This window comes from Psammomys obesus, unplaced genomic scaffold (genome assembly GCF_907164565.1).
Source record: "Psammomys obesus unplaced genomic scaffold, mPsaObe1.curated_primary_1811, whole genome shotgun sequence".
Lineage (NCBI taxonomy): Eukaryota > Metazoa > Chordata > Mammalia > Rodentia > Muridae > Psammomys > Psammomys obesus.
The window spans coordinates 6,580,751-6,597,268 of NW_026596095.1; the positions used below are offsets into that span (position 1 = coordinate 6,580,751).

At 39.1% G+C, this 16,518-nt stretch overlaps 1 protein-coding gene across 1 annotated transcript in view; it reads left to right on the forward strand.

Moving 5' to 3' along the window:
• The first annotated feature begins 526 nt into the window (after window positions 1–526).
• The window catches only part of Dpyd (dihydropyrimidine dehydrogenase), an 844,213-nt gene continuing 828,221 nt past the window's right edge, over window positions 527–16,518 (forward strand). The window contains 1 exon segment of the mRNA XM_055628041.1: window positions 527–676. Within this exon segment, the coding sequence (XP_055484016.1) occupies window positions 638–676 (39 nt within the window). The 5' untranslated portion in view covers window positions 527–637.

The window sequence follows — 16,518 nt, forward strand, 5'->3', positions numbered from 1 at the left end:
ACAACACGAGTAACATATTAAAGGGTTGCAGCATTAGGAAGGCTGAAAACTGTTTTTCTACAGCGCTGCTCTGAAGCGCTGGACTGTGGTTGCTGATGTCTGTCTCTTTGCTCCCTAGGCTCCCCCAGACTACTAACCCTCCAGAGTAGCTTCGAAATCCTGCCAGCCTATTTCCTGGTGGCCAGAGGAACACAGATACTCTCTGGTCCCTGGAGAATTCTGGAAGGTCTAGTTGCTCTTTAGACTTTGTTTCCTCACATTGCGAGAGGAGGGCGCAGAAGAACATCAAAGTCGCAATTGCTTGCTTCTAATACCGACGCTCTCTGACAACTGAAACCGCCTACCGAACTCGGCCTTGGCCGCTTTAGGGAGCAAAGGCCAGTACACCCAGAAGCTCCCTGGGGCACGGCCAGGGAACCTGGGACCAGTTGGGCGGGCCGGTTGGCTGTGAGGCGTGCCCAGAGCCTTACCCCGCCCCAAGGGCGTGTCCTTTGCTATCGCCCCGCCCCCTCCCGCTGCCTTCCCTCAAGCAGTCTGAGCACCAGCGCTGGGACAAGCTGAGGCTTCTGTAGCTGGCTGGAGGCTGCGGCTGCGGACGGGGGGTCAGCGCAGGAGACTGAGGCCGGGAAGCGCTGCCATGGCGGGTGTGCTGAGCAGGGACGCGCCGGACATCGAGGTACGGACCACTGACCCGGGGTGGGAGGGCCACGGAGGGGCGGGAGGTGTAGGGGCGAGCCCCGGACGTAGAGGGCGACCCGCGAAGTTTCCCCGGGGAACTGAGGGGACAAGCCGGACGCGGCGTCCTGGGACCAGCACCTGGTCACTTCGTAGGAGAGGTGGCCACCTCTCTCTGCCCTAAGTCACAGTGACCTGCAAGCTCAGAGTTCAGAGGCATGAACTCCAGGGGGCCGCAGTGCCCCTTCGCGCTCAGGCGACCCTCTAACTCCTGTTACGTCCCCTTCGTGGCTTTGGGAGACACCCACCGAGTGACCCTACTTACAGTAGCCGAGACTCGCTGTCTGCAAAAGTGGAGAGAGGAAATACAAGATCCAGGCCGCCGTTTCTAGCTGTGCTGGCCACGGTATTGTTTACAACTTGATTTCACATTTGGACGAGTAGAACGAAGTACAGAGGACACTGGAAAGTGCACTCTCCCCGGCAGGAGATACACGAACTGCCTTGTTCTCTCAACAGTTTTTGGTTCTCTTTTTGCACCGTGTTTCTGCAAAACAATGCAATCTTTCTGAGAATAAGTTCCTACCTGAAATAGCAAAACCCTTCCTTCGAGTTCTAAGTACTTTAGGATGTGTATGCTGAGAGAAAGATTGAATTATGCTGGTGATTTTAATCATGCTGAATCAGTCTGTGTCTCTCCGGTTTCCGTTCCGTTTTGTTTAGGGATTTTCTTCGAGGTAAAAACAAAACAAAACTCCTGTAGAATATTTGTGCTCTCCTTTCTCTTTCCTTTCCTTCTCCCTTCTCCCCTTCTCCTGGCCTCCTCCTACCCTCTCTGTATTTGTTCAGAAATAACACTTTTCCTCCTTTGTCTTTTGAATAGAAGTTTAAAACCACCTGTTTGCGGCAGGATAGCTGGTTTTGTCCAGTTTGCCTCTGTCACTGGCAGAGCTCTGAAAGGGAAGCTGGTAGTATTATAACAGACTTCATATTTGCCTTTGATAAATTCACTTTAGTGGTAAGACCTAAAGGATGCTGCATGTACTTCTCTATGTAGTTTACTTAGGACTTTTGTTCATAGTTTCTTTTTTGGATAATGAACAGTATGATTGATTTAATGAACTATCCGTGTGTGTACAGGGCACCGGAGACCATGTCTGACTGAGGTCATGGTCCCTGGTACTAACTTTGATTTAACTCCCCTGACACATTTTTAGTTTTGTTAAACTGAATCAGTTAGCCACCCCTTTGACAGTAACCCAGGCCGTGCAGACTTCAGGAATCAGAGAGGCACAGATCAGATGGCTTTTGTTTATTTTCAGAATGGTGTTTCAAGCTTAGCTGATTTCATATGTTTTTCATGCACTTGTCTTGGAAACAGTTTTTATTCGTATTCGTATTCTTATGGAGAGTGCGAAGCTGGTGAGACAGTAAGTGTCCAGCTTGATTGTACAAGCTTTGTTCAAGAACATTTAATCACTCCTAGTCTCCCCACCCCATTGAAGTGAGTGTAACCTTACTCTGTGTGGCCCGTCGGGGTGATATGCTTAGAACCTGGAATGGTGACCTTCACCCTTCTTCAGCTTTTGTGTTGTTCAAGTGCGCGCCACAACTCTAATCAGTAGCATCTTTTATCTCCCACAATACTTTATTTTCCTCTCACCATAATACCTATGATTCATGAGCTAAGAATACCATGGAAGAGCGTGAAATCAATCATTAAAGTACAACACTGTGAGGAAAAGCGCATTAAGCCAGGAGCACTATCTCACACAGGGATGTCTCCCTCCATCCCGTTCACCTCCTGAAACTCTCCTTGTGTTGCAGCATCAGGATAAATTATGAAGGATTTGTTTTCTGTCTGTTTCAGAAGGTTTCCTGAACACAGTCATTAAAAACCATCACGGGGAGGTTGATCTGACGGTGATCATTGTCTTTGTCTCAACTAGGAAGACAATTTCAGAATGGTGTGAAGTAAATGGGGATAAGAATACGTTGATAAAGCATCTGACATTTGAGGTATTTAGTCGTGGTAGCCACCCACTACATTAGAAATTTGATTTTTACCAGAAAGCTACCTGTAGAATTTGTTTTCACAATCAGACGTGAAACATTTTTTGTCAAGTTGCTGAAGTCTTCAAAGTTGCTTGGTTTCTTTCTAATTTTTAGCCTCAGTCTTAGCAGATGTGGGCAGTAAGGGTCGGAAACTTAGTAGAGAGTCAGTTCACTAAACTGTACCTGGAATATTACCTGGACCTAGAGAGGATGTGATAGTTGATGGTGAGACCTAGCTTGTATAACAAATCCTAGCCCTTTGTGGGAAGTGCAGAAATGGCACAGGATCCCAACTCACCTTTTTCAGTGACATGACTTGGCTCAGAATCTGGCTTGCGTTGCTAACGACTGGGAATGGGGCCTAGCTTTGCTCCTCTCAGGCTGGGTGAGCTTGCCCACAGTACCTAGCTCCCAGAGTTGAAAACAGTATGGAAAACAATAATAGTGTCATTAGCCCCTGCTATAGGTACATACTTTCTTGTCAGGAAAAAAAGGGTCAATGTTAACAAACAAAGATGAAACAATGGATGTTGTTACCAGAAAAATCTCTTCCAATGGGTAGTTAGTGATTCAAAGTATATTAATGGTAGCCACATAGTTTAAGATACCATTTTGCTACTTTTTTGATACAGTCTAAATTTTGAAAAGCATGACTTTTGAATCCAGGCTCTCCTGGAGGAGTTTCAAAGTAGGTGAGTATTGGCCACTGGTCACTTTCCCTGACCTCAGCATTAATTTTAGAGTACGTCTTAATCCAGACTGAATCACCAGCCAATGTGATGTCAATACCAGCACATCTAAAAGCAAGGGAGAACAATTGTTCGGGATTTCACATTTGTTCAATATCCTGCTCCCCACACCCCTTCAAAGATAATTGAGAGGAGACCATGTAGTTAAAGCTATGAGCCACCACAAACCAGTGGTTTTGATATTCACAGCCAAGCTAAGCTGCTTCCTATTCCTTTGCTCCCACCACAATCACAGCTGAAGTCCTTACCTTGAATTGCCACTGAGTAACTGTTCAGATTTATCCTGAATACAAGAAAATAATTTCAGTCTGCTGTCCATAAAATAGCTTGCATTTTGAGACAATCAGAAATGGCTTTTGAGGTGCTACTCCTGTGCCGCCTTCTGAGCCAAGAAGACAATGGAGCACTTCTTGTACTTATCAGTTAGGAAAATGAAATTTTTAAAATGGGGACTTTGGAAAGTGAAAACAAAAGGAAATGACTTGGAGAAAGTGAATGTGAAGGACCTGCTTCAGAAAAGGAAGACATGGAATCAAAATTGGCAGAGATAGCAAAATACATTTTAAGACATCCTTTCTTATAATTGCTTCTGCTCCTGCAGAGAGAAGAGCCAAAGGAGGAAGAATGAGATTTACAGAAGTTGAGAATTATCTATCTATTTAATTAATATATACATATATGCATACTTTTTTACTGAGTGTGTAATATTTCCTTCTTCTCTCCTTAATTTTATCCACAGGGATTGTGGAAATGCAATTGACAAAGGTTTTTAAAGCTTTTTAGTTAAAAGCAATGGATTTTAGCTGTGAAACATGATTTTTCTTCAAATTATAAACTTCTCTGTGCACTGCCCTTAGTTTTAAAGATTTTTTTTGGTAGGGAGTTTTCTTGAGTAGTACAAACACATATATCTGCTTATCTTCCTTAATTAGTTCCCTTGATATTAGTTTGTAGCATACTTCATGTTTCTGTAGCTCAGAATGTTCACATGTATTCCAATACATTCTAAAAAATATCTTGCCCAAGTATTTAGAAGATTAGTTTAGTAGTTTAATTAAAAACTATAATATTAATAATTAATAATAAATCTGTCAACAGGGAGATTTTTAGGTTGGGTCTATTTACTCTAATAATAGCAGACAGGGTTGGTTGATTGACTAACTCTAAAGTACACAAGATTTCAGTAGCTTCCTTTCATATATCTGGAGAAAAATCTTTATTTGGAAAGCTGAGTAATAATCATAAGAAATTCATGAGAATGTTAACATCTAGGGTCTAATGCTAAGGTAACATTATCTTTAAATAACCACACAGTAGCTGTTGGAACATATCCTACCAACTTTTTGTAAACAGGCAACAATAACAAGACTGAAAGGTAGACTTCCCCATAGAGTACAGATGTGTCATCACTCTGAGAGATTTTTTTTTTAAATTGTTTGTTTTTTATTTACATGCATTTTTTCCTTTTTTTCTTATTTTTTTTTACAATTTATTCATTATATATCCCAATTGATGACCCCTCTTTCAACTCCCCCGAGTCCCTCTTCCCTTTTTTCCCTTTCCCCTAGTCCACTGAAAGGGGACGTTCTCCTCCTCTGCCATCTACCCATAGCTTATCAAGTCTCATCAGGCTGCCTGGATCCTCTTCCTCTGTGCTTAGCCAGGGGCAAGTGATCAAAGAACAGGCAATCCAGTTCATGACAGAGGCAGCCCTTGCTTCCCTTACTCAGGAGCTCAGGGGAAGTCTGAGCTGCCAATTGGCTACATCTGAGCAGGGGGTCTAGGTCCTCTCCATGGTTTTTGAAAGCAGAAGTTCAAGTCCCCAAAATTAGAACACCTGCACAGAAAGACAAGCATACTGAAAAAAAAAAAAAAAAAAAAAAAAGACTGTACTAAAGTGCCATGGCAAAGTATGAAGAAACCTTTGGCATGGTCCAAGCTGTGGTGTTGCTAAAGAGGCCACTGAAAATTTGAAATGGCCAGTTTATTGTTTGTCCTATTAGTGATGTGAACACAGCAACAACTCAGTCACACAGGTCTTGCTCAGTTCTTAAAACTGTGTGGACAGGCTGGGGAGATGGCCCTGTGATTGCTGAACAAGAAGGAGGAACCACCCAGGCTCGATCTCCACAATGTAGTAAAAAAATCCATAATTAGGGAGACGGAGACAGATTGTCCAGACAGGGTAGCAATGAAAGAGCCTGTCTCAAAACACAGGGTGGAAGATTGTCTTGAAATATAGTGCCCAAGGTCAAGGCTGTCTTCTGGCCTCACACATATGAACAGATACATACATGCACGCACACACACACACACACACACACACACACACACACACACACACACAGGCACAAAACTGTACAAAGAATTTTTTTCCATTTCCATTCTACACTAATTAAAATGTGTAATCATTTGTTTCTTGTAAATTTATAATCATGAGATTTATTTTTCAAATATGACATGTTCATTTTCTGATATAATTTGCTTTTAATCTTCTTTCTCAAGACAGAAGGTGGTTTCTGGCCTCGTTCATCAGCAGTGTGGGTGTTCAGAATTATCTGGGAGCCAATTGTGCTTCTGAGATAATTCTGAATAGCTTCACGTATTTCCTGTAATTTGTGATCATTATTGCTTTTGTTACATTTTTTGAAAAGTACTACATTCATAGGTACTATGTGCCTCTATTAAAACAATGAATAACTTTAGACATTTTACTATTTGTCTGAATACTAAAGAAATTTTCTATGAATTTATTTTTTATTAAGTCCAAAATTTTTATTTTTTTATTAATTAATTCAATTTACATCTTATTCATAGGCCCCCTTTTCCTCTCCTCTCCTCTCAGTCCCACCCTTCCTCCCATATCTCCTTTTCCCTATTCCTCAGAATAGGGAGCCCCCCTACCCAGACACTCCAGCTCATCTATTCATAGGGACTGAGTTAATCTTTCTCCCCCATGGCCTTGTAGGAAAGTCCCATCAGGGGGAAGTGATCAAAAGGCAGGGAACTTAGTCTGTGTCAGAGATATCCCCCACTCTCCTAACTAGTTGGCCCACATAAAAAAGGTAATTTTTATTTCCTGGTTACTATTTGAAAACAAACAATGTGTACACTATTAAGTTAGAACTTGATTCAAAATGGAAACTATGCAACTTCACATTCTATGCTTTTAGTGTTAAATAATTTTTATTTACTTAACCACAGTCTAAGGGAACAAACAAAAATCTATGACATAATTAGAAGTAGAAAAACAGTTAGCTTTACATATTTAAACTCACACAATTGTATATACAATTCCAACTGCATGTAAGTTTATTAAGTTGCATAGGTCTGGTTGATCATGGCATGTGATATTTTAATTTCTTTTAGAAATTTTATAATGAAATAAAATAAACATAAATGAGAAATTATTTTAAATATAAAAATATCTTGGCTCAGATTTTGATTCTATTTTTTTTATAATTGTGTCTTTTATTCTTATGACCTGTCCTTTCTTCATCAGCCAATTAAAAATTATATCATTTTTTTCCCCAACAAATAAGATATGAAGATTAAGACAGAAAATACCTTCGCATAGAAGGAATGTTTTTGAAATGGTAGTTCGGGGCTGGTGAGCTGGCTGAACAAGTAAAAACCCTTGCTGCCCAGCATGATGACCATCTGGGTTAAGTCCTAGAACCACAACAGTGGAAGGAGAGACCTGATACTTGCAAACTGTTATCTGACCATGGCATGTGTGGCATGGTACATGCATGCCTACTTACACACACACACACACACACACACACACACACACACACGCACGCACACACACACACACACCCTCACACTGCATTAATTAATTAAAAAAAGGAAATGGTAGTACATATTGGTTACATAAGCTGTTTTTACAAAGTTATTCTAATAGGATTTGTTGGTTTTTCAGGATTTCCTAGACATATTATAGAGACTTATCTTCTTTTAAAGCAGATAAGTGAAAACAGAACCTAGATTTTATGAGGAAGGTAAAAAGTAGTGAGATTCAAAGAATTACCATGAAAGCTCATTATAGACTCCTGAATACTGCAGGTATGTGTCATGAAAGTTGCTGAATGTGAGTTTTTGATGGGAAGGGGGAATTAATGACATTTCAGTCGAATTAAAGACTGTCTTCATTGCTACTTCAAGCTTGCATCTAATCTTATTTCCAGCCCTCTAGTGTAGGCCTTGGGGAATACAAACAAATTGCATGGCAAAGGCCTCATGTATGCAGAACATCTGAATGATGGAATGAAATTTAAAATTCAGGGTTCTCCGCTTTACTCATTTTCCCCCTCCAAATTATAAGTTACATATTGATAGATTCTTTAGCGATTTTGATACTAGAGCAAAGCTGGTGAGATGGGTGAATATTATTTTGGGATGCACATTTAAGAAAAGTTTGAAGCAATTTGATGTTCTTTTCCTAAAAGAGAACCCATGCAATAAAACATAATGAGATTATCTTTTATAGTAAATATAGGAAATATGTAATTTTTTTCCTAAGCAAGCACATGAACTTCAAGAAAATGTTTTCTGGATTTTCATGAATCTGTGAGCTCATCACACTTGGTTCTGACAGTTGCTTAAACTCCTTGGATGGAGTAGAGGTTAGAGGCCAAACTCGTTTGTTCCTGGAAATTGTACAGGGCTCTTTCTGCACAGTCACTCAGGAACCCCACTTTTTGTACACATCCTGACAATTTTCTTGGGAAGTTTCAGCCTGGTTGCATAATGTGTTCTTCCTTCCCTCTGTCTGTATCATAATAATTAAAGAGCCTGTGTGAGTGCCTATCTCCCAGGTGCTTGGAAATTGATATTATGAGTGCTTATGAATGTCCCCTTGAGGCAGTCTTGACTGGGCCACTTTGAAGAAATATCTCTTCATCAATAATTAAGCCCCGAGGGCCACTTCTCAGGGGACATACAGAAAATTGCATGTCAGCTCTAGGCCTGATTTATACAGATGGTGGCTACAGATTAAGGCCCAAGTGCACGTCTACATCCATGGTTTTGTTTGTTTGTTTCCCCCCACCACTCGAAGCTTGCACCCATCACTACTTTCATTTTTCTGGGGAAAATTAAAAATTATCCCCCAGTTTTGACCTTTGTTCTACATGCCCAGGTTAAATCATTTGAGTATTCTAGTCACTGTGAAATTATTTGAATGTATTTTTAAATGTGTATAGTAGCATGTTGAGACTTTCTCAAAAGTTTAGTGTTTCTAATGAAAGAGTAATGTGAATTTCTTCAGGAAAACAATAGAAAAGACTCTCTCTCTCTCTCTCTTTCTTTCTCTCTCTCTCTCTTTCTCTCTCTCTCTGTGTGTGTGTGTGTGTGTGTGTGTCTGTCTTAAAACAATGAACCTGGGATGCTTTCCAGGCATGATCCTTTTCTGGGCTGTTTCTGACTTTGTAGAAGTCACTGTAAAGGATTTGCCAAGCCTTCAGTGAATCTGCTGTTGGTCAATCTTTTAAGGGGCCAGTGAGATGACTCAGCAGGGAAAAGGAGTCTGCCGCCAAGGTTAAGGACTGGAGTTCAATCCTCAGCTCACTCTCAAAGGTAGGACAGAACAAACTTCTGAAAGTTGTACATACATTTCCATGTGTGTGCTCTTGTGCATGCTTGCATACACACACACACACACACACACACACACACACACACACACACACACGCACTGACAAATAATGAATACAAAGGGAAATAGTTTGAAAGCATCACATGCTAAATGATCACACAGAGGAAGGAGATCATGTTCTGACTACTGTTTTCATGCATAGGTCTTGAAACCTATTGTCTTAGCCTATTGTCTCTGTTGCAGATACACGAATTTGATATTATATTATTCTCCAAACTCTTTCCACGACTTCCTGCCTCCTTTTCTTACCAAACACATGAGTTAGCCCTTTTAAAAAGCTTTTATTAGTTTTTTGAGAATTTGGAACAATATGTGTTGATCATAATCACGTCCTCCTCCAAATATTTCCTATCCACCCAACTTTGTGTCCCTTTTCCTCCATCAAGACCAATTTGTGCTGCCAAAATATTCTGGAATATTGGCTGTCCACTGAGCCTGTCTGACTTACTGGGGGCTACACTCTTAGAGAAAACTGATTCTCTCACTCAGGGCAGTTAGTAATTGTGAATAGTTCCACGGCTATGGATAGAGTTCATGCCTGCTTCCCTTCTCCATGGTGGAAATTGGTCTGGCTTGGTCTTGCCCAGGCTTTGTTCATTTTGTAAGTTCATATGTACAGCTCCACTGGTGTGTTGAGAAGACACTGTTTCTTGCAGTCATCCATCACCTCAGGCTCTTACACTCTTCTCATCCTCTCTTTCCATGTCCCCTGAGCCTTGGAAGGAGGACATGCTTACATATGATTCACGTAAGGCTGAGGCTTCTGCAGTCTTGTATTTTCCACACCTAGGTTAGTTGCTGGTCACTGCAATCACCACCTGCTACACACAGAAGCTTCTTTGTTGAGGGTCGAGAGAGCTCTGTAACCCCTGGATTTAATGGTAACTCGTAAGTTAGTTTAATTCCATGCTTGTTTATCAAAGGAATAGTTACAAGCTCTCTCTTCAGGCCTAGAAATCTGTCTATTGATAGGTTCTTGGCTCTTGGAGTATAATTTAAATCCCATCAGAAAGTGGTTGGTAATTCTTACAATGCTTTTGCCACTATTGCACCAATGAGCACACGTTGCCTGAGCTATATGTAGCTGGAATCCTAATAATAATAATTACAAAAATAATAAATATTTTTTTGGATTATAGATGATAACTTTTGTGTGTATAGGTGCAGATACACCTGTGTATACATATGTTGGAATGTCTACACATGCCATCCTTAATTTTTTGTTTCTTAGGCACCAGCTACAATTTTTTGTTACTTCTGTTTTGTTTGCTTGTTTGTTTGTTTTTTCTTTTAAGATAGGGTCCCTGACAGGCCCAGTCCTCACTAATTAGGATATGCTGTCTTGATGTCAAACCTTATGGATCCTCCTCTGTTCCCTCCTAAATATTGGGATGATAAGTATGCTGTATCACACCTAGTTTATTGTATGTTGGTTCTGCAGATTGAACTCAGATCCCTATGTTGGCTAACTAAGCTGTCTCTTCAAGCTCCAGATAATGGTATTTTTAATTTGAACTTAGGAACAGAGACAGATCTCTCACTCAGCAGTAATTATCATTGGAAAGGAGAGCACAAGCTGGAGAGATACTCAGTGCCCCAGTGCCCTCAGGGAGCGAGTTCAATACCTGCCTCTGACTACTCTTTTCATGATAGCTTTAAAGCTTTGGAGACCTTCTCTTCATTGAGAAATGCTGGAGTTACAAAATGAAAATCTCTGTAATTAAAAAAAGGAAGAGTATTCAGTTTTGTCTATAGATCCTTAGAGATAAATTATGGCACCTTTTACAGTAAACTGTACATTTCTTTATGTCAACTTATGTTAAACTTTTCATTTCTCACATTTAATCACTAAATTATTTTTTTATAATCATTAGTGAAGCTTTAAAGCTTGTGAAAAAGGAAAAAAAAATAAAATTATGACTGCAAGGGCTGAGTGGTTCAGAGTACTTGATGTTCTTCCAGAGGACCTGAGGTCGGTTCCAAAAAAAGCATGTTTTATCTATCTATCTATCTATCTATCTATCTATCTATCTATCTATCTATCTATCTATCTATCTATCTATCTTAAGAAGAGTGTCTTTCTGAGGTAAAGACAGAACCTAGATAGAGGGGTAACTACTCACCCACTCTGCATATTGTCTCTACGCTGATCACAAAGTTTCAGATCACTAAGGCATCCAGAGGCAGCTTTCTTGCAGAGGAGAGGTAGTTTGCACTTACTGCTTCTTAGTGGATCCTACTCTGATCTCTCCCAAAGCCCTTAGTTTTTCTGCTGGGAAAGAACAGGAAGAATAAGCCTGGGCTTCCAGCTCTTGTTTTGACTGAGCAGCATCCCTAAATCTCAGGTCAGTACCTTCAATGAATGAATGTAATGGTGATAGCACCTGCCCATCTTGTGACCCAGAATGGAAATGTTCTTATTGGGTCAGTGGTTTTGGTCCTTCCCGCAGGATCACTGTGGCAGACCAGACTGTCAAAAGATGCTTTTACTTAGGCCAGCAGGAGGGTGTGAACATGCATGAGTGTTCAAAAGCACATGTGTGCAAAAGTTTTGATCCTTTTTTATCTTCATAGAAAAATAAGAAACTATCTTTGAGTATAGATACATTTAAATTAACACACACTTTTCCACTCACAATAAGAAACTTAATAAGGCAAAACATTCTACTTCTTGTGTTAATTGACCTAAATAACGTTGAGTTCATGCTACATTTTAAAGCTAAGTTTACCTCCAATTCAAGGCTTATGTCTCTGATTTGAATGAGTTGTAAATGTTTGCAGAGGATAACTCTTACAAGTTCGTGAAGTCTGCATTTACCCTTCCATCTTGTCTACATGGCAAAAAAACTAAAATATTCTTTATACTTGTTTAAGATCACATAACTATGATAGGCTTTTAGATTAAAAATTATCACTGGTAGTGCAATTATTTTAAGAATTTAAATTATTTTTTTAAGTTGTCCAGATTTTTGGTCTATTACATAGCAACTTGCCTTGTATGCCTGCTTATAAAATGCTAACATTTCATGCATTCTATTTTTTAAATAAATGATTCAATCAAAATTGTCTCTTTTATTTAATTTCTTTGTTTGAATAGCAGGTATTTAGAGCATATTTTATTTTTGCATTCTAGTTTCATCTATATTTTAAATGAGTTTGAATAGTGCCTTCTTTAAAAAAAAAAAACAGTTGATTAATTCTTTGAGAAATTCAAACATAAGGAATTTTGGTCATATGTACCCCTTCCCACAATTTCTTCTAGATCCCATGTCTTCATCCCTGTCCACCTAACTTTGTAATCTCATTTTCTTTAAACCCATCAAGTTCAATCTGTGCTGCCCATGGATTTGGGACCTTCCAGCAGAGGAACATGGCTGACCCACCAGGAGTCATGTATGTACATCTACACCTACATCTCTATACAAGCATGCTCCTTCACCTACATAATACACCTTTTCCACAAAGGAATAAGATAAGGGAAAATAGAAATATGACATTACAAATAACCATAGTAAAAACATCAGAGATTTTAAGAAAAATACGCCCTAATGAATCATAAAACCACAACAAAATGCTGTTTTGGACACAGTTCACCAAAGTAACCAACAGAAAAATGAATAAATAGCAATAAACCTGTGTTCCTGATCAATTATAATGCTTATTGTCTATTGATATTTATGCCAAGTAATTTCTCATCATTATTCATCTTAACTGTAAAGAAAAGGCATCACAGAGTAAAGAATATAGCCTCTAGGGTCTTGCAAGATGGCTAAGTGAGTAAAAATACCTGCTGAGCTTGAAGGTCCAGCACCCGTATTAGAAACTGGGTATAACTGTTGTGTACAAGACAATTGTGTCACAATAGAATGACCAGCAACAGAATGATTTAAGTTCATGGTATTTCAGATGATATAATGAGCTTCTGTTAAAAACAAACCAGGATAATATGTGGAGTGATCACTGGACCTTTCATTACCTAATAGTTCAAGGAGGCTTCATTGACAAGTTAACCTGACCACTGAAACCTAAAAGGTTATAAAGATTCAGTCTGATTTTTTTTTTTTTTTTTTTTTTTTTTTTTGAGTTTGGGATTTTGGAGCTTTGTAAGTTTGGAGATTTTTGATTAGGGACATCCACCTGGTGAACTATATGCAAATATTCTAAGATCCATAAAACTGAAGTCTAAGAATTTAACATCAAGGATTCACAGCCCATTCATAGTTTTGCTTACCAACAAAGTATTCTATGCTCTTGAGATTTCACAACTGATTTTTGAGTGTATGCTTTGTCTTAGCGTGTACATTTAACATGGTGTGGAGAAAGATAGGAACTTATCTCCTGAATACAATTATGATACAGAACTGAAGATGAAGTAAGTTAGCAGAAAATTGTAAGTCAAGAAAGAAAATAATTAGTGCTAGGGGTTATGGTACAGGATTGTAATTATTGGAGCAAAGTGTGCACTCTGCTGAATGTACATTCATGAAGCTTGATTACTTTGTATGGGGTGATATTGATTATATTTAACAAATGATAATGGAATTCATGTAAGCTTTGCTAGTCTTTCTCTACCTTTGCCTTAATATTCAGTGGTTTAGAGGAATGAAAAATGTGTTGGTCTTCCTTTTCCAGGGAGAGGTGGAGGAGCCCTGGACAAAATGGATAAGTGTAGAAAAATTGGAGACACAGGAGCTGCAGAGTCAAGTTCATAGGGATTCCAGGGATGGGGCATTCACTGGATGTTTAGATTTTTGGTGCTCTGCTTAAGAACCTGTTTCCCATCTTCAGAAATTTTACTTTGTTTCAGAAATGGTGGAGGCAAGGACACAGAAAGGGGATATAATCTGATTAAGTCCGTGGTGAGCCTGGAAACTAACATGTCTGAATAGGAGCTCCATTTGATGTGTTTATTCAGCCATTAAAATACATGATATGAAAATTAGGAATCAGAGAAGTGTGTAAGTGGGGAGTCCTTGAAAAGTTACCTCATTTTTCTTTGACTGAAGGCATTCACAGAATCTCTCAACAGGGTAGTTAGCATTCCCTTTCTCAAAAAGTCCTTCACATGTGTAAATGACGGGGGGTGTGAAAGGGAGACTTCTAACCCTAGCCAGATGGTTGCAGCGGGGTTTGCTGGGGAGACCTCATCAATCACCTCACAACCTGGGGTCAGCTGACCAACTCTTCCATTTGCCAGGCTCCTTTGACTCCTGACAGGTCAGAATCATCATGTGTTGGAAAGAGGAGGAAAAGAAAAAAAGAAAAGAAAAAAGAAAAGAAAATAAAACAATGTCAAATGGACTAGTGGCCTGGGCGTGGCTTTGAATTCTACATTGCTTTCTCTTACTTCTCTTTTCAAAGTCTACATACATGTAGGCACGTGTCAGTGTTTGTTTGATTAATAGTAGCCCTTGGAAATAGGGGACTTTTCTACATCTACTTTACATCTATAATGATATCACTGTCAAGACAATCTATTCATATTTGAAGATTCAAAAAAATGTAATTACAAGGGTATAATCTGGGGCTAATTTATATTAGCCTAACCTTTTCGCCCTTTGCCTCTTTAGTCCTGTACAATTTTGAATTAATTATGCTGTCATGGCAAATACTTAGGAACACATTGCATAATTATAATTCGCTCTTCGGGATTCCAAACAGAACAATTTGTCCAGTTCTCAGTTATTCAAAGTGAAACAACTCGGTTATTTTAGGTAATCAATTCTAAAATAGTATAAAATCCCATAACAATCCATGACTCAAAATAAATATAATTTGGCTTTGACAAGTTTTATCCTTTGTAATACTTTTCCTGGGGAAACCAAATCACGTTGTGCATGCAAAACTTCATGATGTAAGTTAGCATATAGCAGTCACTTTGGAATGATCAGGAGCTTCAAGTTCAAAATATAGTGGGATAATACCTGAAGGATATTCAGGTGGAATGGATCCCTGTTATAAAAGGCAGATTTACCAGAGAAAAGAAAACAAAAGCCTTTTAGCATGCACATCTAGGAAACTTACAGGAGATACCTAGAGAATAAGCAGTTCTCCAAGTGTTGGCTTTGGGCTTCATGCAGCATCTCAGGGAAGAGCAATAAAGGCTTATAAAAGTGATAAGAAAAATGAAAATAACCACTGTCTATGGGTGCTGTCTCAGAGGAAAAGCAAAGAAATGGAACATGAGGACTATTTTGCAGAGTAAATTCCTCTGGTACTATTAACAGGTCTGAGGAGGCATCCTGGTGCTTTACTGGTTGATTCCTTCATTCCTTGGTAGAAATGAAGGCTGGGCACCAGTTGTCATTGTAAATCTATTTTCTGGCTTTTGGCAAACAGAGGCAGAGCAGAGAGCTCTCCTCTATCTATTTCTCTTTTTGTCTTCAGCTCAAAGACGTTTCCTATTTGAGGAGGAATATTCTGGCCCTCCATAGTTCTGTTGTCTTGGAAGTGTTATTGCTGAAATGTCATTATCTTGATGCCCAATGACCTCATTCAGGAATAATTTCTGAACAATCTCATTGTGTCAATAATATCTACAACCCAATCATCATTATGATATGGGAACATAAAAAGCATTAAAAAAGAAAAGCAAAAATGTGGGCTTAAAGAAAACCAGTGGTGCTCTCTCCTTCCTATTTCTCCTGTGGCCTGATGGTAAGCAGAGACTAGGAAGGTGGTACTCCTGCTGGTCAGCATGTGGTCAGAGGATCCTTACATACCACTTCTGAGAGATGAGGATGTGAACATGAACAGGCATGTTTATGAAACAGACAGGGCTGTTTCTCACCCCTGTTCACATTCTCCCAGGTCCCTTTCTAGAAACAACACATTTGTTTAGCTTGTCTCTTTTTAATTCACCTTCTGGGAAGATTCAAATTTCTATTTAACTATCAAGAGTTTTGCACATTTTTAATTTTGTATTTGGCCATTTGCCCAGAAATCTTGCAAAACTACAGTTTTTTTTTTTAAAGGTTGCTTGAAGTTTAAATTAAGATTTTAAAATGCTGTATTAAATTCTGAGTTCTTTTAGGATAGTTAAACCAAAAAAAAAAAAAAATGACCAAATTATAGTGATGAAGGTAAAATACATGCACATGAATTTTAACTTAGCACCAAGTTAAAAAAAAAAATTCCAAGAAATAGTTTTAAATAGGTAATGGTGATATAGTTTACAATGTTATATAATTAACATAAATGCCAAGGACATTTTCCCAGCTTCCTTTGTGTTAAGTGTTGCTATCTGTGTTGTTATTTCAAAGTTCCAGTTATGGCAGAATCTCTGTTTTAGGATTGGTAGGCAGGACTGGTAAATAATTGTGAGAAATAGTTAACACACACACACACACACACACACACACACACACACACACACACACA